Below are 25,430 nucleotides of genomic sequence, written 5' to 3' on the forward strand. Positions count from 1 at the left end.
ATTAGCATGTGCTAACTTAGAGCTCACATAAGTCCCTTTTAGTTGATGTTAACTGAAAAGAAAACCTCCAACGCTTTTAAAACAAGAGAGGGATTTTTAAGTGAAAAAAGTTTGTACAAATATGGTGACAGCAAGTTGATAGAGTTCTTGTTACTCAGGATCATGAAAATGAAAGTAGAGGAAAGAAGTTGAAAACATAAGGTAGATGTTGAATATGCTACAGTAAACCAAATTCTCATAATGAAAACATTAAAGAGAAATTGTGGATTCATGTTTAAATGTTATTGCATAATGCCACCACAGAAAATACAAGGTTATAGAATATTAATTATGAAAAGAAATGTTTTAAATGCTTGAATTTAATACAAGAGATTTTCAAAGCAAAAAAGAAACCCAACCCCTCCCCCCCTCAAGAAGTTATACCAAAATATTGTATTTCTGCAAGCCCTACAAATATCTTTATTTGGAGATAATGGTCATCTTATGCCAATACTTTTGAGAGTATATATGACAGCTATCTTATCTGTTAAGCAAACAGTAAATGTTTGAGTATTTACCAGAATGTTTAATTATCAAGGTAAAACAGGAGGCTCTATTTTTAAAGCAGGAAAGGTTGGTCCCATAACAATGTTATTCCACTGATAGTGTTTTGGGTATAAAACGCCTCACTTAGATGCAATTATTTTGTTGGAGGGTCGTTGGCATAGCAGATAAACGGTAGTCCCCATACCATTACTGACCTACTGAGTTCCAAATAAGAGTATTAGGGAACAGACCTCTTGTAGGAGCTTTGAGACAGCAAGTCAGGGAACAGCTTGGCAATGGGTCTTCCTCACAACTATAACCTAGATACTAATATTTGACTAGGCGTGGGTATAAGCTACTAGAATGCTCTTCCCCTATTGCTAACGTGAGTTAGATATAGTAAAATTTACTGTAATGCATTCAAATAGGCTACTGAAGTGGTCCTCATCATGCTCTCATTCAGGTCAATAGCAAAACTCCGACTGACTTTATGGAGACAATATCATGAATGCTTGATTTTAGCAGCTCACCATTTCAATTTTTTCCCCAAATGTAAAATTATTTGGGGTGCCCCAATTTTCTTTTTCCATCCTCTTTGTTTCTCACTTTTCCTCAGTGCTCTTCTGTCTATCTGTATCTTTGGGTATGTCTACACTGCAAATAAAAACTCGACGCTATTTGTACTTTATTCATTCAGTTGTCACAACTTCCTTTGAACTATAAGCAAATAGCCAAAGTGAAATGAAGTTTTCTTAAATAATTTAATAAAAGGTTAGTAAAACAAAATCACGGTAGCATAAGCCATTTTCTTAATCAAGATACCATCACAAAACTGAAGAATTATTGAACTATAAACGGCACATACCTCAGAATCAGACACAACATCCACATCATTTCCAACTGAGTCAATGAAGTCATATGCCATGCCAAAGCTATTTTAAAAAAATATTAGAAGTTTAAACCATTGCATTTTGACATTTAAAACATAACTGCTTGTTCCTCAAAGAACTTAGTGCCTCTTTAAGAAAACCCATTCTTTCATTAAAAAAAAAAAAAAAAAAAGAGTTTGTGCATTTCCATCTGTGAACAATTCCAAAATAAAAAAAAAGGCAGAGAAAGTAAAAACAGGAATTCACTAACCTACCTAATTAAAACACATGTATTAATTCTGCCCACTGTTTAATGTTTTTTTTAAAAATTCCCTGCTGCGCACAGGGTCCACAAGAGTAATGTGCCACTTCAGCCCTAATTTGGCAATTTAAGAGGTGTAAGCCCTGTGCATAGTGATTTTCATCCCAGATGCCAATCTGCTTTGAGTGATTTGCACACATTCAGCAGATCATCCCAGACTTGACACTGGCTGTGATACCAGAGATGCCTTTTTTCATTGCTGAACTTTCCTTGTCCAATTTCCAAAATATCAAACCACCACGTTTTACTAATTATTTTCCTTAGGTATTTGCCACCTATTTTTATTTTTAAAACATACATTTATTGTAGGCACTGCAAGAAAATTTCCATAAACGTGTCCATTCTTATTCCTGAATTTCCAAGCCCGCAGCCAATTCCAGACTAACAGTAAGTAGGCTACAGATTTGTTTCAGAATACTATTCCATTTCCTTATATGATCAAAGAGCAGAATTCCTATTACTACCTCAGTCAATCTAGCCTGACCAACTGATGCCATCCAATTGCAGGTAGTCAACATGAAGTGAGTTTGATTGTCTCAGTCCATTTGCCAGCATACACATCGCAAAAGCTACCATCATAACTGGAATTCTTAATCACCTTCTAAGCAAGACGGGATTAAAGCATACTGGGTGAGGGAAGGCAAGGGAGAGTGCAAAGACAGAGAAAGAAGGAGAAACAGAAGGGATAACAGAGAATAGGACAATTTGTAGTGATGTCAGTGTTACCTTGAAAATAGTTTGCTTTTCTTGCTGTTGCCAAGAATGGTTGTTCCTGCTGGCCCCAGTTTGGCGCTTTCACGTAACCAATTGGCAGGTGGAAGTTTCAAATCAGTCTTCTCTTGAAGACGGGCAAATGCTGCTTGTGGTGGGGCAGATGAATATTTCACCACAGCACTGCTTTTTACTTCATTGCCGCCAAGAAATAAAACCGATCCCTAGTTTGCAGAACAGAAATTAGAGTCCTTCATTCATAAATTAGTTTCTTAAAAAGTTATTAGACTTTACTTGATGTCAATTCAATTCCATTAACTGACGATACTAGGAATACAATTTAATTAAGGCCTAATCCTGTAAAGATTAACACGTTTAACTTCCCACATTGTGATGAGTTCCACTGACTTCAGTAGTATTCTTAAGCTTATGCTTAACTTTATGTACTGTGAGAAACGCTACTTAAGTCAGTAGAACTTACCACAGGGCATAAAATGAAGCACATGCTTTATAAATCTTTGTATGATTTAGACTAAGAAAACATACTGCAGAACACTGGTCTCATTACAGATTAAGTATAATGCTTTTCACTATTATGTGCTGACAGAAATAAGGGTTCATAATTACATTTTTAACTAGCATACCTCAGTCCTGGTGTAAATATACAATTACTAACACAATTGAAGACAGGGTATTACACGTCAGACAACCTTAACTACATGTGCTGCTATGTGCTCTGCTTAAACTAGCGCCTTTCATTTTAAGCCTCCCAAAGAGTTTTATATCTATATTCAGAATATGTATCATTCCCATAAGATTAGTAATAACCAACCTGTATCAGCATATCACAGAACATCTGAACATCAGAAGAACAAACAGCAACATAAATGCATTTTAAGTATTACCACGTAGAAAACTGAAACAAGCCCTCATTCTGGTGTTCAGCTGTTTTGCAATGTGCCAGTTGCTCATTTTCTACCCCAGAGGTTACTGCTTTGTAGCAGTAATGTGCACGCTGCGTGTAGGAAAGGTCCTGATTCTGCAAATGAATCTGAGTGAACAGATCCGTAAGCCCAGGCAGACCCCCAAAGACCTGAAGTGGGGCCTATCCAGGGTCTCTTTACTAGAACTTCTGGTTTCCCAACGCTGCATACAATAGGTGTAAAGTCTGAATATGCAACAGTCATGCATAGCAAAAGTAACCAGTACTCTCTTATATGACAACAAACATGCAAATTCTTTTAGACGAATGCCTTAGGGCAGCTTCATCTGGTCTACACTAGGATTTCTGACACTCTGGACATAGCTACACTGGAAACTTCAAAGCGCTGTTGCGGGAATGCTCCCACAGCAGCGCTTTGAAGAAGTGAGAGTGTGGTCGCGCGCGAGCGCTGGGAGAGCTCTCCCAGCACTCCTGGTAATCCACCTCCATGAGGGAATTAGCTCCCAGCACTTGGAGCCTGCCTACACTAGCACTTTAAAGCGCTCAGACTTGCTGCGCTCAGGGGGGTGATTTTTCACACCCTTAAGCCAGCAAGTTACAGCACTATAAAATGTAAGTGTAGACAAGCCCTTAGTGTAACTACACCATGCAAATCCCTACTCTAGACAATTTATACTGGTACAGTTTACTTTAATTTGAAACTGAAGCGAACTTCCCCAGATCAGATCTACACTAAGGATCTGCACCAATGAAGCTATACTAGAAGCTGACATCCTAATTTAACAAGGCTATTTTTGTCTGTCTTGTACAGAACCAAATACTCTGTCAGTGCACAGCAAATAAATAATAAAAACTGATTACCCTGTAGAACCAATCATTTGTAATATTCCTTTTTATTAGAAAGGTTAGCAACCCTGAGTTTAGTGAGACCAGAGGGACTCCTATATTTCATTTCTAATGACTATTTTCAGAGGGCTAGGCTTTGCAACCCAATGGGGCACACAAGCATAGATACCAACAGTTACACTATGGCTAAACACAACAAAGATTCAATAGCCATGCCCCAAACCCTAGTTTTGGCTACTGCATTAAAATTCCAAAGAAATATTAAGGAGAGTAGGATTTGGGGAGCGTGGGGGGAGGAAGAGGGAAAGGCAGAGTGAGGAGAAGGAAGACAGGCAAGAAGGGGAAACGGTTTGAGGGGGTGGGGAGGGAGGGAGAGAATTTAAAGCTATGCTGATTTCTTCATTGAAAAACATCCAAATGGTGGCTTTGGAGAGCTCCTCTTCTTTCCCCTGCAGCTCAGGCACCACACCACTACACAGAGTAATTTGGCATACTAGGAAGTTTGCACTGTGGTAGTGTTGGATCATATTAAAGAAGTTCTGTATTAAAATCACAAATGAGTTTGATTCCCCAGAGTTTAAATTCCAGGGTATTACTAATTAAGAGGTCTCTTGGTTTTTGGTACTGTTTCTCTCCCTCTGTGTGTGAAACTTGCAAGCTGCTAATTGCCTTAGTACATTCTAAGACAGAGTCTGTTCTCAAAGCAATTCACAGAGAGAGAGACTCAAAGCAATACTCTAACAACAGAAACAGCACCCAGAGACTCCCCACCCTTTTGTTGTATTAACAATTGTGATTAAAATAGAGATAGAGGATGTATGTGGATGGATGCTTGGTGTGGATAATAACTGAATCATCAGGGAGGTGCCAGCCTAAGAATCCAGTGTCCATCGGCTGAAGAAGGCGTCAAGTGGAAATAACCAGAGGACCCCCCGGAGGGCAGACTGGAATCCACCCAACAGCCTCAAGAATGGGAGAACCAAAGAACAAGATAACATCTTGGAGCCGTCAGGAATGTGCTATCTGCTGATTGATTCAGCAACAGCATGATGAAGCAATTCCCATAGACTGGCATAGGAAGAAATTCCTATAAAAATAGACTCTAAAAAGTGAGAACTTTGGGGTCTGATTCTGCAAACCAACTTCCAGGAGCATCAGATGAGCATCTGACAAGGCCCTGCTCCCTCCTCATGTCCAGGCCACCTGGCCAGTGGCTTGGCATGAGCAACTCTAAGGCTGGTAACTATGATAACAACCTTGCAGAACCTCTGTGTGTGTGTGTTTGTATGAATGAATGTGTGAATAAATATGAGATTGAATGGAATGTTATAACTAACTGCTTACTATGATTCTTTCTGTATTCACAATAAATGTGGTATTTTGCCTTTTTCCCTTTAATAAGATCCTGCTGGGTTTTATTTTATTGGTATAACAGTAGCAGTTCATTATTATCCTCACAGGGTATGTCAGTTTACTACATGTTTGCACTGTTGTTTTAGCTGTGTTAGTCCAAGGACACAAGGAGGTGAGGTAATATCTTTTATTGGCTCAACCTCTGTTGGTGAAAGAGACAAGCTTTCAAGCTATACAGAGCTCTTTACGGGTCTGGAAAAGGCACTCAGAGTATCACAGCTAAATACAAGGTGGAACAGATGTCAAACTGCAGTGTAGGCAGCAATGCACCCCACCTACTAAACTGACGAAACTGTACCTAATGGGTGTTCTCTAGAAGCCATTCTTACTGTGATAGAAGAGAAAGTGAAGCTAGATGTGTGGTATTATAAGTTTCGTTGAAAGAGGATGGCTAATGAACCCTAATTGCATAGAGGACGCTTATTAATAACTGCCAATATTTAAAAGGTCACCTTTACATGTTTACCCTGAAACCAGGTCACCTCTATGAAGCAGAATCCAATGAAAGAAATTGAACTCAGTAGTGATCATCGCAAGGTGCAACGTTGACAAGATAAATAGATGTCTATTTTATCTAAATTTAGCACATTTTATGGAAGTACTTTACAAGCTCTCCCTCATCCTAGAGAAATATATTCCCAGCAGCTCCTCTGGAGTAGGCCTATATTTGTTTCCCCTCTTCAAGACAGGAGAGGGGTGGCTTATTCACACTCCTGCGGGCCATAAATTATATCAACATAAGTGGTAGTGTGTATGAGCCCTAAGTGCAAAGTAGGGAAGAGGAGCATAGTCTGAGCACACTCAAATTCATTCTAGACACTGACCCTCTGACTTTGGGAAACAGACTTAACCACTCTTGTTTTCCTGTCTTGAAGAGGGGAAGGGCCTGTGGCAGAGCCAAGGGTTGAGCAGTGAGCACCCCCCAGCACAGTGGAAAGTTGGCACCTGTAGCTCCAGCCACGAGTCGGTGCCTATACAAGGAGCTGCATATTAACTTCTGAAGAGCCCCATGTGGCTCGGGAGCCGCAGGTTGGCCACCCCTGGCGTACACTATCCCGAAGCGGCAGCCCACTCCACCTGTCCAAAGAAACCGGCGGGACGGGGCGGGGCAGCCACCTCAGGGCGCTCTCTTTCTAACTATAAGTCTGGGCGATGAAGGCTGACGCCGAGGCAACGGGAAACTGCCACCCTGTCAGCGTGCCGGAGTGACACCTGGTAATCCCACCGGTGCGGAGCGGGTGCCCAGGCCCCCTGGCTTGCTGACACCCCCTGCCCCGCACCTCCGGGGGAAACCGTGGACGGTACCCCGGCTACGGACACCGGTGCGAGTCCGCAGGGCAGACACCCCGGCGTATGTGTAGACGGGGGAAAGGAGCGGGCGCCCCGGGTCCAGGACATCGGGTGAGGGAGCGGAGCCCACAAGCGGACCGGGCCGCAGCGAACCGCGAGCTGCAGGCTCGGAGCCCGGGGGGAGGCTGCCGCTCACCTGCTTGAGCTCCTCAGGGTCTCCCTTCAGCGCGACGGGCCCCCCTAAGTCGCTTTCCGCGGCGGGGCCCGCTTCAGCGCAGGCTCCCCACGGCGGGGGAGCTCCTGTGCCCTCCATTGGCTCTGTCCTCACAGCCAGCCAGCCCAGCCCCGGCGGGGGCAGAACCGGAAGAACCGTGAGGCCGCGGCTGCCACCAGCGGCCCCAGAAGCGGAGGGGAAGGAGGAACGGAAATCTCGCGGAGAAGGCTTCTTCTCGCGGGACTTGCCGAGCGCGGCTGGCTGCCGGCGCAGCCCTTGTGTACGCTCGCGGCTCGCAAATGTGCTTCGGCACGTGCGTCTTTGGCAGGGTCTGGGCGCGCGCCGGGCGCTGAGGCGTCAGCGAAGGCTGCACTGTGGGGAGGGGCTTGTTTCGTGTCCGTGCCTGTGGCCCTCATAAAAGTAACAGCAACGAGTCCGTTGCATGTTGGAGTGCGCGGAAGTGGCGCCCGTGTGTGCAAAGCGCAGCAGCCAGTAAGAGGATATCATAATGCCATAAATCCATGGTATGCCCACACCTTGACTACTGTGTGGCGTTCTGGTCGCCCCATCTAGAAAGAGCTATATTAGAACTGCGACAAGTAGAGAGAGGGGCTAGACAAATGATTGGGGTATGGAACAGCTTCTGTGTGAGGTGAGTTTAAAAAGACTGGGACTGTTCAGTTTAGGAAAGAGGTGACTAAGGGGGAGGTATGATGGCTATGCAGTCATGACGGGTGTGGAGAAAGTGAATAGGGAATTGTTTTTTTACCTCTTTGCATATCACAAGAACAAGGTGTCACCCAATAAAATTAATAGGCAGCAGGTTTAAAACAAACAAAAAGTACTTCTTGAACTCATTGATGGGGGTGTTGTGAAAGCCAAAAGTATAACTGGGTTCAAAAAATCAAGTATTGGGTAGCCATGTTAGTCTGTATCTACAAAAACAACAGGGTGCCACCAGACTCCTTGTTTTGGGGTTCAAAAAAAGAATTAGATAAGTTAATGGAGGGTAGGTCCATCAATGGCTACTAGCCAGGATGGTTAGAGATACAACCCCATGCTCTGAGTCTTCCTAAACCTCTGGCTGCCAGCAGCAGGGACTGGACAACAGGGGATGGATCATTTGATAATTGCCCTGTTCAGTTCATTCCCTATGGGTATGTCTACACTACGAAATTAGGTCGAATTTATAGAAGTCGGTTTTTTAGAAATTGGTTTTATATATTCGAGTGTGTGTGTCCCCACAGAAAATGCTCTAAGTGCATTAAGTGCATTAACTCGGCGGAGCGCTTCCACAGTACCGAGGCAAGCGTCGACTTCCGGAGCGTTGCACTGTGGGTAGCTATCCCACAGTTCCCGCAGTCTCCGCTGCCCATTGGAATTCTGGGTTGAGATCCCAATGCCTGATGGGGCTAAAACATTGTCGCGGGTGGTTCTGGGTACATATCGTCAGGCCCCCGTTCCCTCCCTCCCTCCATGAAAGCAAAGGCAGACAATCATTTCGCGCCTTTTTTCCTGAGTTACCTGTGCAGACGCCATACCACGGCAAGCATGGAGCCCGCTCAGGTAACCGTCACCCTATGTCTCCTGGGTGCTGGCAGACGCGGTACGGCATTGCTACACAGTAGCAGCAACCCCTTGCCTTGTGGCAGCAGATGGTACAGTGAAGGGTTAATGTCTAGCTATTCCACCTGGAAGCAGGCGGGGCACACCCTGACTGTTTCCTAGGAGCAATGCACATATTGCTCTATCCAAGGACAAGGGCTAGATATGAACCCTGAGAACTTGATTGTTTGGACAGCAACTGTGGGAGGTTTCTTTAGCCTGGGCTCAAGGCCTGAGAACCAGGATTGTAGTAGATAGAGGATGGTAACTAAGCATATGAATCAACGTCATACATTCCTTTGTGTAGCAGTGTGTAATGCTTAGGGGGAGAAATATAATAAAAGGAGAAGGTGGAAGGCAGGGGGGGGCAGAACAGCCCATCTTCGCTGACCAGCCTGTTTGCTTGCATAAAGCTGTGTTCTGTCTCATCACTGAACCGCAACAACTGGCGCCCAACGTGGGGCCCTCAGCACTCACCTCGCCCGGCAAGGGTTTCAGACGCGTCACTCATCCACTTCGTGGATCCCGGACCGTTGTGGGTTCCAGCCCGGTGCGTGCGACCAGCACTTAAACAACATGGCATGGCACCAGGGGCTGTCGAATCCCATACCAGAGTTTCAGCTGACCTTGGGGGAGACCGCGTTGCCCCCCGAGTCGACAACGGCGGGACGGAAACGGAGGAGGCGTAACGTCCCAAGCCAGCCCGTGACAGGGGGAGCAGTAAAAGCATTGGTCGCCACGGCTCAACGAAAACTGGCAGCAGATCAGCAGCCAGAAACTCCTAAGACTTTGTTTGTGGCGATTCTCGCCCAAATCACTGCTAATTCTGTGATGATTGTGTGCCTTTTGTGCCTGCTATTTTCTGTAGGGGTTGGCTCGGAAGCGCCTCCCCCGTTACAAGCCCGAAGGAGAATAAGATACTGCTCTTTGCTTATGCTAATCTTTTCTCCCAGTACTCTAGCATGGCTAATTGGGGCCCGGCCAACTATATTCTGCCTCGCACGGCTATATCCCTTCACACACCGCACCCGGCCGGGGCTCACAATGTCACCTGTGCGCGTGTAGTTAACTGCACTAGTACAAAGGTGCCATTGGGCTGTCAAAAAATTTCTCAATCCCTTTTAAATTGTTCCCATGCTGTTAATGTTTTATATAATTATGGCCATATCATCCTACCATCAGGATGGGTTTTTACTTGTGGTTCATGCACCTTTAATTATATTCCTGCAAATTTAAGTGATGGCACCCTTTGCTGTCTTAGTAGAATGATACTTATATTGCCTTTTGCTGGTTACAATTGTAGTAAAAGAAGTGTATCCCTTTTAGATGATTATATTGCAGATGTTAAGCTTTTGGTTATTTTGTGTTTGTAATTATTGGGCTTATTTTTTGTTGTTGCTGTGTACAATGTATTCCTTCCTTGTTAAGACTTTGTAAAATTTTTGCCCTGGAAAGCTCCCCAGGTTATGTCCTTGTCTGTCTGGGAGTTAAATAGCATGATAAAACAAATTGGCGGCTACCATGAGATGGCCAATTATCAATAAACAAAAAAGGGGAGATGAAGGGTTAATGTCTAGCTATTCCACCTGGAAGCAGGCGGGGCACACCCTGACTGTTTCCTAGGAGCAATGCACACATTGCTCTATCCAAGGACAAGGGCTAGATATGAACCCTGAGAACTTGATTGTTTGGACAGCAACTGTGGGAGGTTTCTTTAGCCTGGGCTCAAGGCCTGAGAACCAGGATTGTAGTAGATAGAGGATGGTAACTAAGCATATGAATCAACGTCATACATTCCTTTGTGTAGCAGTGTGTAATGCTTAGGGGGAGAAATATAATAAAAGGAGAAGGTGGAAGGCAGGGGGGGGCAGAACAGCCCATCTTCGCTGACCAGCCTGTTTGCTTGCATAAAGCTGTGTTCTGTCTCATCACTGAACCGCAACAGTACAGTACGACTGGTAGCCGTCATCGTCATGTCTGAGGTGCTCCTGGTCGCCTCTGTGAGGTCAATCAGGAGCGCCTGGGCAGACATGGGCGCAGGGACTAAATTTGGAGTGACTTGAGCAGGTCATTCTCTTTAGTCCTGCAGTCAGTCCTATTGAACCGTCTTATGGTGAGCGGGCAGGCGATACGGACTGCTAGCAGTCGTACTGTACCATCTTCTGCCGAGCAGCCATGAGATGTGGATGGCATGCAGTTCTTCTGCACCGTCTGCTGCCAGCCAAAGATGTAAAAGATAGATGGAGTGGATCAAAACAAAAAATAGACCAGATTTGTTTTGTACTCATTTGCTTCCCCCCCTCCCCTGTCTAGGGGACTCATTCTTCTAGATCACACTGCAGTCACTTACAGAGAAGGTGCAGCGAGGTAAATCTAGCCATGTATCAATCAGAGGCCAGGCTAACCTCCTTGTTCCAATAACGACGATAACTTTGGTGCACCATTTCTTATTGGAACCCTCCGTGCAGTCCTGCCTGAAATACTCCTTGATGTACAGGCACACCCTTTGTTGATTTTAGCTCCCTGAAGCCAACCCTGTAAGCCGTGTCGTCAGTCGCCCCACCCTCCGTCAGAGCAACGGCAGACAATCGTTCCGCGCCTTTTTTCTGTGCGGACGCCATACCAAGGCAAGCATGGAGGCCGCTGAGCTCATTTTGGCAATTAGGAGCACATTAACCACCACACGCATTATCCAGCAGTATATGCAGCACCAGAACATGGCAACGCGATACCGGGCGAGGAGGCGACGTCAGCGCGGTCCCGTGAGTGATCAGGACATGGACACAGATTTCTCTGAAAGCATGGGCCCTGACAATGCATGCATCATGGTGCTAATGGGGCAGGTTCATGCTGTGGAAAGCCGATTCTGGGCTCGGGAAACAAGCACAGACTGGTGGGACCGCATAGTGTTGCAGGTCTGGGACGATTCCCAGTGGCTGCAAAACTTTCGCATGCGTAAGGGCACTTTCATGGAACTTTGTGACTTGCTTTCCCCTGCCCTGAAGCGCATGAATACCAGGATGAGAGCGGCCCTCACAGTTGAGAAGCGAGTGGCGATAGCCCTGTGGAAGCTTGCAACGCCAGACAGCTACCGGTCAGTTGGGAATCAATTTGGAGTGGGCAAATCTACTGTGGGGGCTGCTGTTATGCAAGTAGCTCACGCAATCAAAGATCTGCTGATATCAAGGGTAGTGACCCTGGGAAATGTGCAGGTCATAGTGGATGGCTTTGCTGCAATGGGATTCCCTAACTGTGGTGGGGCTATAGACGGAACCCATATCCCTATCTTGGCACCGGAGCACCAAGCCGCCGAGTACATAAACCGCAAGGGGTACTTTTCGATAGAGCTGCAAGCTCTGGTGGATCACAAGGGACGTTTCACCAACGGCCGGGAAAGGTGCATGATGCTCGCATCTTCAGGAACTCTGGTCTGTTTCAAAAGCTGCAGGAAGGGACTTTATTCCCAGACCAGAAAATAACTGTTGGGGATGTTGAAATGCCTATATGTATCCTTGGGGACCCAGCCTACCCCTTAATGCCATGGCTTATGAAGCCGTACACAGGCAGCCTGGACAGTAGTCAGGAGCTGTTCAACTACAGGCTGAGCAAGTGCAGAATGGTGGTAGAATGTGCATTTGGACGTTTAAAGGCGCGCTGGCGCAGTTTACTGACTCGCTTAGACCTCAGCGAAACCAATATTCCCACTGTTATTACTGCTTGCTGTGTGCTCCACAATATCTGTGAGAGTAAGGGGGAGACGTTTATGGCGGGGTGGGAGGCTGAGGCAAATCGCCTAGCTGCTGGTTACGCACAGCCAGACACCAGGGTGGTTAGAAGAGCACAGGAGGGCGCGGTACGCATCAGAGAAGCTTTGAAAACCAGTTTCATGACTGGCCAGGCTACGGTGTGAAAGTTCTGTTTGTTTCTCCTTGATGAAACCCCCCGCCCCTTGGTTCACTCTACTTCCCTGTAAGCTAACCACCCTCCCCTCCTCCCTTTAATCACTGCTTGCAGAGGCAATAAAGTCATTGCTGCTTCACAGTCATGCATTCGTTATTCATTCATCACACAAATAGGGAGATGACTACCAAGGTATCCCAGGAGGGGTGGTGGAGGAGGGAAGGAAAATGCCACACAGCACTTTAAGCACAGCACTTTAAAAGTTTACAACTTTAAAATTTATTGAATGACAGCCTTCTTTTTTTTGGGCAATCCTCTGTGGTGGAGTGGCTGGTTGGCCGGAGGCCCCCCCACCGCGTTCTTGGGCGTCTGGGTGTGGAGGCTATGGAACTTGGGGAGGAGGGCGGTTGGTTACAGAGGGGCAGCAGTGGCAGTCTGTGCTCCAGCTGCCTTTGCTGCAGCTCAACCATACACTGGAGCATACTGGTTTGGTCCTGCAGCAGCCTCAGCATTGAATCCTGCCTCCTCTCATCACGCTGCCGCCACATTTGAGCTTCAGCCCTGTCTTCAGCCCACCACTTACTCTCTTCAGCCCTCCACCTCTCCTCCCGGTCATTTTGTGCTTTCCTGCACTCTGACATTATTTACCTCCACGCATTCGTCTGTGCTCTGTCAGTGTGGGAGGACAGCATGAGCTCGGAGAACATTTCATCGCGAGTGCGTTGTTTTTTTTCTTTCTAAGCTTCACTAGCCTCTGGGAAGGAGAAGATCCTGTGATCATTGAAACACATGCAGCTGGTGGAGAAAAAAAAAGGGACAGCGGTATTTAAAAAGACACATTTTATAAAACAGTCGCTACACTCTTTCAGGGTAAACCTTGCTGTTAACATTACATACATAGCACATGTGCTTTCGTTACAAGGTCGCATTTTGCCTCCTCCCACCACGTGACTACCCCCTCAACCTTCCCCCCTCCCTGTGGCTAACAGCGGGGAACATTTCTGTTTAGCCACAGGCAAACAGCCCAGCAGGAATGGGCTCCTCTGAGTGTCCCCTGAAGAAAAGCACTCTATTTCAACCAGGTGACCATGAATTATATCTCACTCTCCTGAGGATAACACAGAGAGATAAAGAACGTATTTTGGTTGAATGCCAGCAAACATACACTGCAATGCTTTGTTCTACAGTGATTCCCGAGTACGTGTTACTGGCCTGGAGTGGTAAAGTGTCCTACCATGAAGGACGAAATAAGGCTGCCCTCCCCAGAAACCTTTTGCAAAGGCTTTAGGACTACATCTAGGAGAACCGCAAATGCCAGGGCAAAGTAATCCTTTCACATGCTTGCTTTTAAACCATGTATAGCATTTTAAAAGGTACACTCACCAGAGGTCCCTTCTCCGCCTGCTGGGTCCAGGAGGCAGCCTTGGGTGGGTTCGGGGGGTACTGGCTCCAGGTCTAGGGTGAGAAACAGTTCCTGGCTGTCGGGAAAACCGGTTTCTCCGCTTGCTTGCTGTGAGCTATCTACAACCTCCTCCTCCTCCTCATCTTCTTCGTCCCCAAAACCTGCTTCCGTATTGCCTCCATCTCCATTGAAGGAGTCAAACAACACGGCTGGGGTACTGGTGGCTGAACCCCCTAAAATGGCATGCAGCTCATCATAGAAGCGGCATGTTTGGGGCTCTGACCCAGAGCGGCTGTTCGCCTCTCTGGTTTTCTGGTAGGCTTGCCTCAGCTCCTTCAGTTTCACGCGGCACTGCTTCGGGTCCCTGTTATGGCCTCTGTCCTTCATGCCCTGGGAGATTTTCACAAAGGTTTTGGCATTTCGAAAACTGGAACGGAGTTCTGATAGCACGGATTCCTCTCCCCAAACAGCGATCAGATCCCGTACCTCCCGTTCGGTCCATGCTGGAGCTCTTTTGCGATTCTGGGACTCCATCATGGTCACCTGTGCTGATGAGCTCTGCATGGTCACCTGCAGCTTGCCACGCTGGCCAAACAGGAAATGAGATTCAAAAGTTTGCGGTTCTTTTCCTGTCTACCTGGTCAGTGCATCTGAGTTGAGAGTGCTGTCCAGAGCGATCAGAATGGAGCACTCTGGGATAGCTCCCGGAGGCCAATACCATCAAATTGTGTCCACAGTACCCCAAATTTGAGCCGGGAACGTCGATTTAAGCGCTAATCCACTTGTCAGGGGTGGAGTAAGGAAATCGATTTTAAGAGCCCTTTAAGTTGAAATAAAGGGCTTCACTGTGTGGACGGGTGCAGGTTTAAATCGATTTAACGCTGCTAAATTCGACCTAAAGTCCTAGTGTAGACCAGGGCTATGAAACATCGGGCACTGGCTACTCCTGGAAGACAGGATATTGGGATAGTTGGTCTATTGATCTGACCCAATATAATTATTCTTGTGTTCTTACAGTAAGCGATCTCCATGAGCTTCCTTAATATTAAGACTAATGGCATCCAAATTATTGCTTTGATCTGTAATTACCAGACATTCTTTAGCTGATGCTTACAGAAGTTACAGCACTCTGACTAGTCAGTTTAGCTTGTGTTGGGAACTAAAGCCTGGAGGTATATTGGGTAGTATAATTTAAAATTGAATGACAGCTTCTTGACACCTGGATGAGGTTAGGTAGTTACCTACACATGACAGATCTTTGCACTTTTATTTACATTTTCTTTTTAGTTAATGCAGTTGTCATTCACAGATCTCACTATCCATGTGTGTTCTTTTGTTAGCTAATTAGTAAGATGAGATGTAGAATATTAAAACACCAGGAGCTTTGGCCCAGAATCTCAAAGGCACGCAACTCTCATTAAAATAAATGGTAGTTAGCCGTATAAATACCTTTGAGGAGCTGGACATTTGTACTTGCCTGCAGTAAATGGCTTGCAATGCTCCAAACCATTCATATTTAGTGTCAGTTTTTTCTTGCTGCATTTTCCACTATGGCATTTGGTTCCCTTTAAAGTTAGACTAACCCATCCACATTTTATAAAACAAGCCAGCATCATCTAAAACGCAAATGTCATTCTCTGAACAGTTTATAAGAAGATAAAGACAAGTGTTGTTTAGTCTCTAGATTAGTCAGGACTTTTGGGTTCTACCTACAGTAGTGCCAAGACTCACTGTGGGACCTTTAGTAAATACTTCACCTCTCTATGCCTCCTTTCTCTGTCTGTAAAATGGGCAAAGCAGCCCTAGTATTCTGTTGACTGTTACTCTTCACTTACCTTCACAAAAATGTTTGTGAAGTGTTGCTAAAAAAAGAAAATGGCTGCCATGTCCACCTCAGATGAAGTGATCCCACTGTTTACAGATTCCTTCCAGAGAGAGATGTTGCAGATTATATCCCACTGTCATCTGACAATTTCACCATTTGTTACCTTGAATTTCTCATTGACAGCTCTTTCCTTGTAGCCTGATTTGTGCCCTGTGATCTCATGGGGCTATTTTCAGCAGACAGAGCCAACTAGTGACAAGTTTGCTACATTTGTTCACTAGTACAATTCCCCAAGGATTTACTGGGGAGGATTTAATAGACTTCTGAAGTATTAGTGAAAGAAAGAAATATCTAATACCTATCTTGATATCTCTTTACCTAATTAGATGTTTAATTGCTTGGGGAACTAGTGTTCTTCATTTAAAATAAAAATAATGGAAATTTTAATTATTTATAAAAATGAGAATTTTAAACAAAGCATTTATTTATTGTTAGTTTTAGAGACTGTTTATCATATCTAATGTTAACAACAGTTGCTCCACTATTTGTGAGGTTCTGTCAGCCCTTCCACTGTAAGTCCCATCTTGAATGCATATAAAATATTTGCCATAAAAATTAATTCCAGGATGAATCTTGCAAATAGATCTTATATGATAGGCACAGTTTCTAGTTACATAGTTCAGAGGGCAAATCCTGATATTCCCCATTCACCCAGTTTTATTAGGTCTCGCTACAGTTTCTGTGGCATCATCTCTAGCCTTGACTAACCTAAATGATTTTATATTTGCAAATTTTACCACTCCATGATCACTCCCTTCTTCAGCTCATCTAAAGCAATTTAATTAGGTCAAGAAGATATTACGGATTTCATGTTATGGGAACCCTTGAACATATTATGGGGTATATATATGTAAACCTTCACACATGGGGGAGGGGAGGGAGAGGAGGAGGGGAAAGGGAAAGAAGTGGTTCAGAGGAGCTCAGTGCCAAATGGAAAATGTGGAGGAAGGTTAGTTTTGTGGCTACGGCACCAAACTAGGATCAATTCCTGGCTCTGCCACAGACTTAGTTAATTATCTTTAATGATCAGACATTCTGCAGCAGAATCAGAATGTAGCCCAGGCTGCAACTTCAAAGTGCTGTCTATATAGCTATTTTCAGAGAGCTAACGCAAGCCCACTAACCCAAATCTTTTAGCCTTCCATCTGGGAGGCTTACTCCAAATGTTGTGTAGACATACCCTTAGGGCAGGGGTTTCAAACTCGCGGCCCGTGGGCCATCTACGGCCCGCAAACCTCCCCAATGTGGCCCGCAGGGCTCCAGCAATTTTGGGGCCACCTCTCTCCCTTGGCCCCACCTGCCGCCCCCAGCACTCCCCACCCCAGGGGCCCCAGCAGCACAGGGGAGCAGAGCAGCATCTGCCTGCTCGCTCCACTGGCTGCCAGCTCCTCCCTGTGGCTCCGGGGTGGGGCAGGACTGTGCTTCCCCGCTCTGCCCCCGCCCCGAGTGCCCCTGCAGCCAGTGGGAAGCTGCGGGGGCGGTGCCTGGGGGCCACAGCGCACGGAGGCCCCCCCGGCCCGCCCCTCTTTGGAGCCCCAGGTAAGCACTGTATCCCCACCCCCTCCAAGAGCCTGCACCCCTACCCACACCCCCAAACTCCCTCCCAGAGCCTGCACCCCCACCTCCTCCCCACATACTCCCTCCTGCCCCAAACTCCTTCCCAGAGCCTGCGCCCCCTCCCCACGCCCCCCAACCTCCCTCTCAGAGCCTGCACCCCTTCCCACACACCTCTTCCAAACCCCCAAACTCCCAGAGCCAGCATCCCCCTTCCCACATACCCACTCCTGCCCCCTAAGTCCCTCCCAGAGCCTGCACCCTCTCCCGCTCAAACTCCCAGAGCCTGCACCCCCCCCTTTCCTACACACTCCCTCCCACCCCCAAACTCCCTCCCAAAGCCTGCACCTGTCCCCCCTCCTCCCTCCCAGAGCCCGCAACCCACCCCCTCCTCCTGCGCCCCCACTTCCTGCCCCAGCCCAGAGCCTGCACCCAACACCCAAACTCCATCCCAGAGCCTGCACCCCAATCCCGTACCCCAGACCTCCTCCCCCATCCAAACTCCCTCGCAGAGCCTTGGGCAAGTGTGGGGCAGAGTTTGGGGGGGCGGGTTCTGGGTGGCATGAGTGACATTATTGGCCTGCTGGGAGGATCTGAGGACTGGCACTGGTCCTAAGGTAAATTGAGTTTGAAACCCCTGCCTTAGGGGAAGATTCTGCTATCCTTATTCAAGGTGCTACTCAACAAGAATAAGAGGAGCAGATCTAGCACTCACTACTGTGCTTCACTGCCCCATTTGTAAAATGGGAGAAAATACTTCTTTGCTTCATTGGGATTGTAAGGATAAATTCATTAGTGTTTGGGAGGTGCTCAGATACTGGCAAGATGGAGCCAGTATAAGTTATCTAGATAGGGAGAGCATTCTTACTGCCTCTGCCAGATTACTGGTGGGAGAGTACACAGCAGGATCTGTGTTAACCTTTAACAGGGGGCCATGTGTTTTCCTCCCAACTCTGGTTCAGCTCCCTTAGCTGGTGTTACTGAATAGGCACGCCCGTGATACACCCTTGTGTTCCCTACATCTTTGACGGTCTAATACTGCTGCCAGTAGACGTTTCTTGTCCTTGCACGGGTGCAGAGACTGAGATTGTAACTCACACCATCCATCAAGGTTGTGAGCAGCAGGGAGAAGGTTCCTTTCACCCATCCACTCTTTGTGCACCTGTGCAGGCCAGCAACAGTCCTGCCTTCAGTATTCTCACTACAGTTGGGCAAATGTATTTTTTGCTTTTTTTTGGCTATGACATGTAGGAAATTTATTTTAATGTATGTATTTATTTTGCAATGGAAAAGAACCTAAATGAATATCTTGTGTTTCCATTACCTGGCTGGAATTAAGGCATGTTAATGATGATAATCATAGAATCCTAGAATATCAGGGTTGGAAGGGACCTCAGGAGGTCCTCTAGTCCAACCCCCTGCTCAAAGCAGGACCAATCCCCAACTAAATCATCCCAGCCAGGGCTTTGTCAAGCCTGACCTTAAAAACTCCTAAGGAAGGAGATTCCACCACCTTCCTAGGTAACGCATTCCAGTGCTTCACCACCCTCCTAGTGAAAAAGTTTTTCCTAATATCCAAGCTAAACCTCCCCCACTGCAACTTAAGACCATTACTGCTTGTTCTGTCATCAGCTACCACTGAGAACAGTCTAGATCCATCCTCTTTGGAACCCCCTTTCAGGTAGTTGAAAGCAGCTATCAAATCCCCCCTCATTCTTCTCTTCTGCAGACTAAACAATCCCAGTTCCCACAGCCTCTCCTCATAAGTCATGTGTTCCAGTCCCCTAATTATTTTTGTTGCGCTCCACTGGATGTTTTCTGATTTTTTCACATCCTTCTTGTAGTGTGGGGCCCAAAACTGGACACAGTACTCCAGATGAGGCCTCACCAATGTCGAATAGAGGGGAACAATCACGTCCCTCGATCTGCTGGCAATGGCCCTACATATACATCCCAAAATGCCATTGGCCTTCTTGGCAACAAGGGCACACTGTTGACTCATATCCAGCATCTCATCCTCTGTAACCCCTAGGTCCTTTTCTGCAGAACTGCTGCCGAGCCATTCGGTCCCTAGTCTGTAGCGGTGCATGGGATTCTTCCGTCCTAAGTGCAGGACTCTGCACTTGTCCTTGTTGAACCTCATCAGATTTATTTTGGCCCAATCCTCTAATTTGTCTAGGGCCCTCTGTATTCTATCCCTACCCTCCAGCGTATCTACCTCTCTTCCCAGTTTAGTGTCACCTGCAAACTTGCTAAGGGTGCAATCCATGCCATCCTCCAGATCATTAATGAAGATATTGAACAAAACCGGCCCCAGGACCAAACCTTGGGGCACTGCACTTGAGACCGGCTGCCAACTAGACATGGAGCCATTGATCACTAGCTGTTGAACCCGACAGTCTAGCCAGCTGTCTATCCACCTTATAGTCCATTCATCCAACCCATACTACTTTAACTTGCTGAAAAGAATACTGTGGGAGACTGTCAAAAGCTTTGCTAAAGTCAAGGAATAACATGTCCACCGCTTTCCCCTCATCCACAGAGCCAGTTATCTCATCATAGAAGGCAATTAAATTAGTCACGCATGACTTGCCCCTGGTGAATCCATGCTGACTGTTCCTGATCACTTTCCTCTCCTCTAAGTGCTTCAGAATTGATTCCTTGAGGACCTGCTCCATGATTTTTCCAGGGACTGAGGTGAGGCTGACTGGCCCGTAGTTCCCCAGATCCTCCTCCTTCCCTTTTTTAAAGATGGGTACTACATTAGCCTTTTTCCAGTCATCCAGGACCTCCCCCAGTCACCATGAGTTTTCAAAGATAATGGCCAATGGCTCTGCAATCACATCCACCAACTCTCCGATGCAGTGCATCCAGCCTCATGGACTTGTGCTCGTCCAGCTTTTCTAAATAGTCCCAAACCACTTCTTTCTCCACAGAGGGCTGGCCACCTCCTCCCCATGCTGTGCTTCCTAGTGCAGCAGTCTGGGAGCTGACCTTGTTTGTGAAGACAGAGGCAAAAAAAGCATTAAGTACATTAGCTTTTTCCACATCCTCTGTCACTAGGTTGCCTCCCTCATTCAGTAAGGGGCCCGCACTTTCCTTGACTTTCTTCTTGTTGCTAACATACCTGAAGAAACCCTTCTTGTTAGTCTTAACGTCTCTTGCTAGCTGCAACTCCAGGTGTGATTTGGCCTTCCTGATTTCACTCCTGCATGCCTGAGCAATATTTTTATACTCTTCCCTGGTCATTTGTCCAATCTTCCACTTCTTGTAAGCTTCTTTTTTGTGTTTAAGATCAGCAAGGATTTCACTGTTAAGCCACGCTGGTCGCCTGCCATATTTACTATTCTTTCTACACGTCGGAATGGTTTGTCCCTGTAACCTCAATAAGGATTCTTTAAAATACAGCCAGCTCTCCTGGACTCCTTTCTCCTTCATATTATTCTCCCAGGAGATCCTGCCCATCAGTTCCCTGAGGGAGTCAAAGTCTGCTTTTCTGAAGTCCAGGGTCCGTCAAAGCTCTCCTTTCTTCCTTGTGTCAGGATCCTGAACTCAACCATCTCATGGCAACTGCCTCCCAGGTTCCCATCTACTTTAGCTTCCCCTACTAATTCTTCCCGGTTTGTGAGCAGCAGGTCAAGAAGAGCTCTGCCCCTAGTTGGTTCCTCCAGCACTTGCACCAGGAAATTGTCCCCTACACTTTCCAAAAACTTCCTGGATTGTCTGTGCACCGCTGTATTGCTCTCCCAGCAGATATCAGGGTGATTGAAGTCTCCCATGAGAACCAGGGCCTGCGATCTAGTAACTTCCGTTAGTCGCTGGAAGAAAGCATCGTCCACCTCATCCCCCTGGTCCGGTGGTCTATAGCAGACTCCCACCACGACATCACCCTTGTTGCTCACACTTCTAAACTTAATCCAGAGACTCTCAGGTTTTTCTGCAGTTTTGTACCGGAGCTCTGAGCAGTCATACTGCTCTCTTACATACAATGCAACTCCCCCACCTTTTCTGCCCTGCCTGTCCTTCCTGAACAGTTTATATCCATCCATGACAGTAGTCCAGTCATGTGAGTTATCCCACCAAGTCTCTGTTATTCCAATCACATCATAATTCCTTGACTGTGCCAGGACTTCCATTTCTCCCTGCTTGTTTCCCAGGCTTCTTGCATTTGTGTATAGGCACTTGAGATAACTCGCTGATCGTCCCTCTTTCTCAGTATGAGGCAGGAGCCCTCCCCTCTCGCGCTCTTCTGCTTGTGCTTCCTCCCCGTATCCCACGTCCCCACTTACCTCAGGGCTTTGGTCTCCTTCCCCCGGTGAACCTAGTTTAAAGCCCTCCTCACTAGGTTAGCCAGCCTGCTTGCGAAGATGCTCTTCCCTCTGTTCGTTAGGTGGAGCCTGTCTCTGCCTAGCACTCCTCCTTCTTGGAACACCATTCCATGGTCAAAGAATCCAAAGCCTTCTCTCCGACACCACCTGCGTAGCCATTCGTTGACTTCCATAATTCGACGGTCTTTACCCAGGCCTTTTCTTTCCACAGGGAGGATGGACGAGAACACCACTTGCTCCTCAAACTCCTTTATCCTTCTTCCCAGAGCCACATAGTCTGCAGTGATCTGCTCAAGGTCATTCTTGGCAGTATCATTGGGGCCCGCATGGAGAAGCAGGAAGGGGTAGCGATCCAGGGGCTTGATGAGTCTCGGCAGTCTCTCCGTCACTTCATGAATCCTAGCTCCTGGCAAACAGCAGACTTCTCGGTTTTCCTGGTCGGGGCGGCAGATAGATGACTCAGTCCCCCTGAGGATAGAGTCCCCAACCACCACTACCTGCCTCCTTCTCTTGGGAGCGGTGGTCGTGGAACCCCCATCCCTAGGACATTAATGACATGATGATTATTAATATAAAACTATCATATTTTCAATGGGTGATTTCTCTTTTTTTAACTGCTGTGGAACATGTTAAACTTATTATCTTGTTTTCTTAGGATTCTTGTAATTTTCTGGTTGCCTAGTTGAATCTTTTACTTTAACAACTGATAATATATATTTCAGAGGAACAGCCGTGTTAGTCTGTATTCGCAAAAAGAAAAGGAGTACTTGTGGCACCTTAGTATATATATATATATTGATTCCTGTATTCCTTTTAATACACAGGTGGTGCTCAGCATTGGCCTAACACACTCCCATTAAAATCTGATTTAAATGGGAGCAGAATTACGCCCAGAATAAGTGCCTTTGAAAACCTACATTTGTATCTCATTGGCTGGCACTATTGTTTTAATCATTCCTGTATTTCAGAAGCGAGCTGTACAATATACTAATTTTGTTAGATGAACTGGCTTCCAACCAGCTTGTTTTAGGAAATGGTTGGGATCCTAAGGATTATTTAAGATCTGTCAAATGTAACTAGCTTCTTAGAAGGTTTTTCATGGACAGATGTTTCAAGATTGAGTGTAAGCAATAAATACCAGTAGGTGGTGCAAACTGACACAGTTTAAGCTCAAAATGTAATTTAAAATTGTATCGTGAATAGCTTCACATAAAAACAATATTGTAACTTGTTTGCTCATTTTATACAGTTTAGGTTTAACTTCACAGAAATTGCATTTCATACACAAACGTAATTTTGTTGGCCTCTCCTTCCTTTTGTGCTAATGTGGTCATCTCAGAGGTTACAAAATACATGGGGACACAGGGAGAGAGGTTAGAGAAATGATGGGTCATTGTGAAGCGTGTGAGGAAATATTGCTCTATGTTTGGTTAGATGTTTTCTGGAAAAGATATGTATTTTAACTGAATACTCAAAAATAGCATTGTTTAAATACGTTTGAGTACAGTGAGTTTATTAATGAAAATGAAATTATTATTCATATTAAATTAATATACTAGCTTTTCTCCTGCAGCGACCTGCATTGTATTGCTTTTAGATTGTGTGTAATTGACTTTTGTGATCTCCTTGTTTCTTAGAGTAGACATTTGTCAGCATAATGAAATCATAATTGAGCACATCTGCAGTCTCTGCTTAGGGGAGGCCTGTAAAGTTTAGAAAGAAGCCTCCGTATCCATAACTAGGATGCTGGCGGGGGGAGGGTACAAAGAATAAACAGGCCTTAAGATATCTCTGCTAGGTTTTACACAGGGCCCACTGACTGATTGCTGTAGAGGTGGAGAATATTAGGGCTTGATCCAAAGCCCAATTAAGTCAATGGTAGTCTTTCTGTTGACTTCATTGGGTATTGGAGTTGGCCCTTATGGAATTATATGGCATTGTCAAGCTAGAGTGAATGAGTTCAATAAGCTAGAGAGTTCTTTATGTTGAGTCTGGGGATAGATTCTTGATAGTCTTTTGTGAGTGTATTAGAACTATATGAGGAAATAGGGAGTCTTTTCCCCACAGTAAAAAGAAGAGGAGTACTTGTGGCAGCTTAGAGACTAACCAATTTATTTGAGCATAAGCTTTCATGAGCTACAGCTCACTTCATCGGATGCATACTGTGGAAACTGCAGAAGACATATATACAGAGACCATGAAACAATACCTCCTCCCACCCCACTCTCCTGCTGGTAATAGCTTATCCAAAGTGACCACTCTCCTTACAATGTGTATGAAAATCAAGGTGGGCCATTTCCAGCACAAATCCAGGTTTTCTCACCCCCCCCCCACACACACACACACTCACTCTCCTGCTGGTAATAGCTCATCCAAACTGACCACTCTCCTTACAATGTGTATGATAATCAAGGTGGGCCATTTCCAGCATAAATCCAAGTTTAACCAGAACGTCTGGGGGGGTGGGGGGTAGGAAAAAACAAGGGGAAATAGGCTACCTTGCATAATGACTTAGCCACTCCCAGTCTCTATTTAAGCCTATTTTCCCACAGTACATTCATATGTATGACAAAAGGACCGTGTTGCTGATAGTGCTTCCTGAGTACAAAAGGAAATGTGGCTAGTGCACTTAATGAACCTCCAAGGCCCGTAAATTGGTGAGGTCAACCTCCCTTGTGTGCCTGGAGACAGGTGTAGAAAGGAGCCCACATTGCACTGTTCTGCAGCAGGCATAAGCTGTGCTGTTTGAGTCATCCTGACTGCATTTGTCTTGTGTAGACAGAATTTCTCAAAGTACCACCCTCATCAACACAACTTCAAGGAACAAGAGCATAATTTTGCCATATATTTCATGTTATAGCAGTCTCGGATGATGACCCAGCACATGTTCTTTTTAAGAACACTTTTGCTGCAGATTTGACAAAACGCAAAGAAGGTACCAATGTGAGATTTCTAAAAATAGCTGTAGCACTCGACCCAAGGTTTAAGAATCTGAAGTGCCATCCAAAATCTGAGAAGGACGAGGTGTGGATGGAGCATGCTTTCGGAAATCTTAAAAGAGCAACACTCTGTTGCAGAAACTACAGAATCTGAACCACCAAAAAAGAAAATCAACCTTCTGCTGGTGGCATCTGATTCAGATGATGAAAATGAACATGCATCAGTCCACACTGATTTGGATCAGTATCGAGCATGGACGCATGTCCTCGGGAATGGTGGTTGAAGCATGAAGGGACATATGAATCTTTAGCGCATCTAGCATGTAAATATCTTGCGATGCTGGCTACAACAGTGCCATGTGAACGCCTATTCTCACTCTCAAGTGATGTTGTAAACAAGAAGCAGGCAGCATTATCGCCTGCCAATTGTAACCACACTTGTTTGTCTGAGCAATTGGCTGAACGAGAAGTAGGACTGAGTGGATTTGTAGGCTCTAAAGTTTTGTATTGTTTTATTTTTGAATGCAGTTATCTGTTTGCACATAATTCTACAGTTTTAAGTTCAACTTCCATGATAAAGAGATTGCACTATAGTACTTGTATGAGGTGAATTGAAAAATACTATTTCTTTTGTTTTTTACAGTGAAAATATTTGTAATAAAAATAAATAGAAAGTGAGCACTG

The 25,430-nt window shown here is 45.8% G+C and overlaps 1 protein-coding gene across 4 annotated transcripts in view; it reads right to left on the minus strand.

Moving 5' to 3' along the window:
* EDRF1 (erythroid differentiation regulatory factor 1) overlaps window positions 1-7,414 on the minus strand; it is a 52,421-nt gene extending 45,007 nt beyond the window's left edge. For 2 of the 4 annotated variants that reach the window (XM_073354080.2, XM_073354084.2), the window contains exons 1-3: window positions 7,116-7,361; window positions 2,443-2,651; window positions 1,391-1,457 (exon numbers count right to left, since the gene is read on the minus strand). In XM_073354080.2, coding sequence (XP_073210181.2) covers window positions 1,391-1,457; window positions 2,443-2,651; window positions 7,116-7,232 — 393 coding nt within the window. In that variant the 5' untranslated portion in view covers window positions 7,233-7,361. Of the gene's footprint in view, window positions 1-1,390; window positions 1,458-2,442; window positions 2,652-7,115 lie in introns of all 4 variants that reach the window. The other 2 variants (XM_073354082.2, XM_073354083.2) reach the window with 2 other exon arrangements.
* Window positions 7,415-25,430: the final 18,016 nt, after the last annotated feature.

The sequence above is a fragment of the Lepidochelys kempii genome, chromosome 7 (assembly GCF_965140285.1).
Source record: "Lepidochelys kempii isolate rLepKem1 chromosome 7, rLepKem1.hap1, whole genome shotgun sequence".
Classification (NCBI taxonomy): Eukaryota; Metazoa; Chordata; order Testudines; family Cheloniidae; genus Lepidochelys; species Lepidochelys kempii.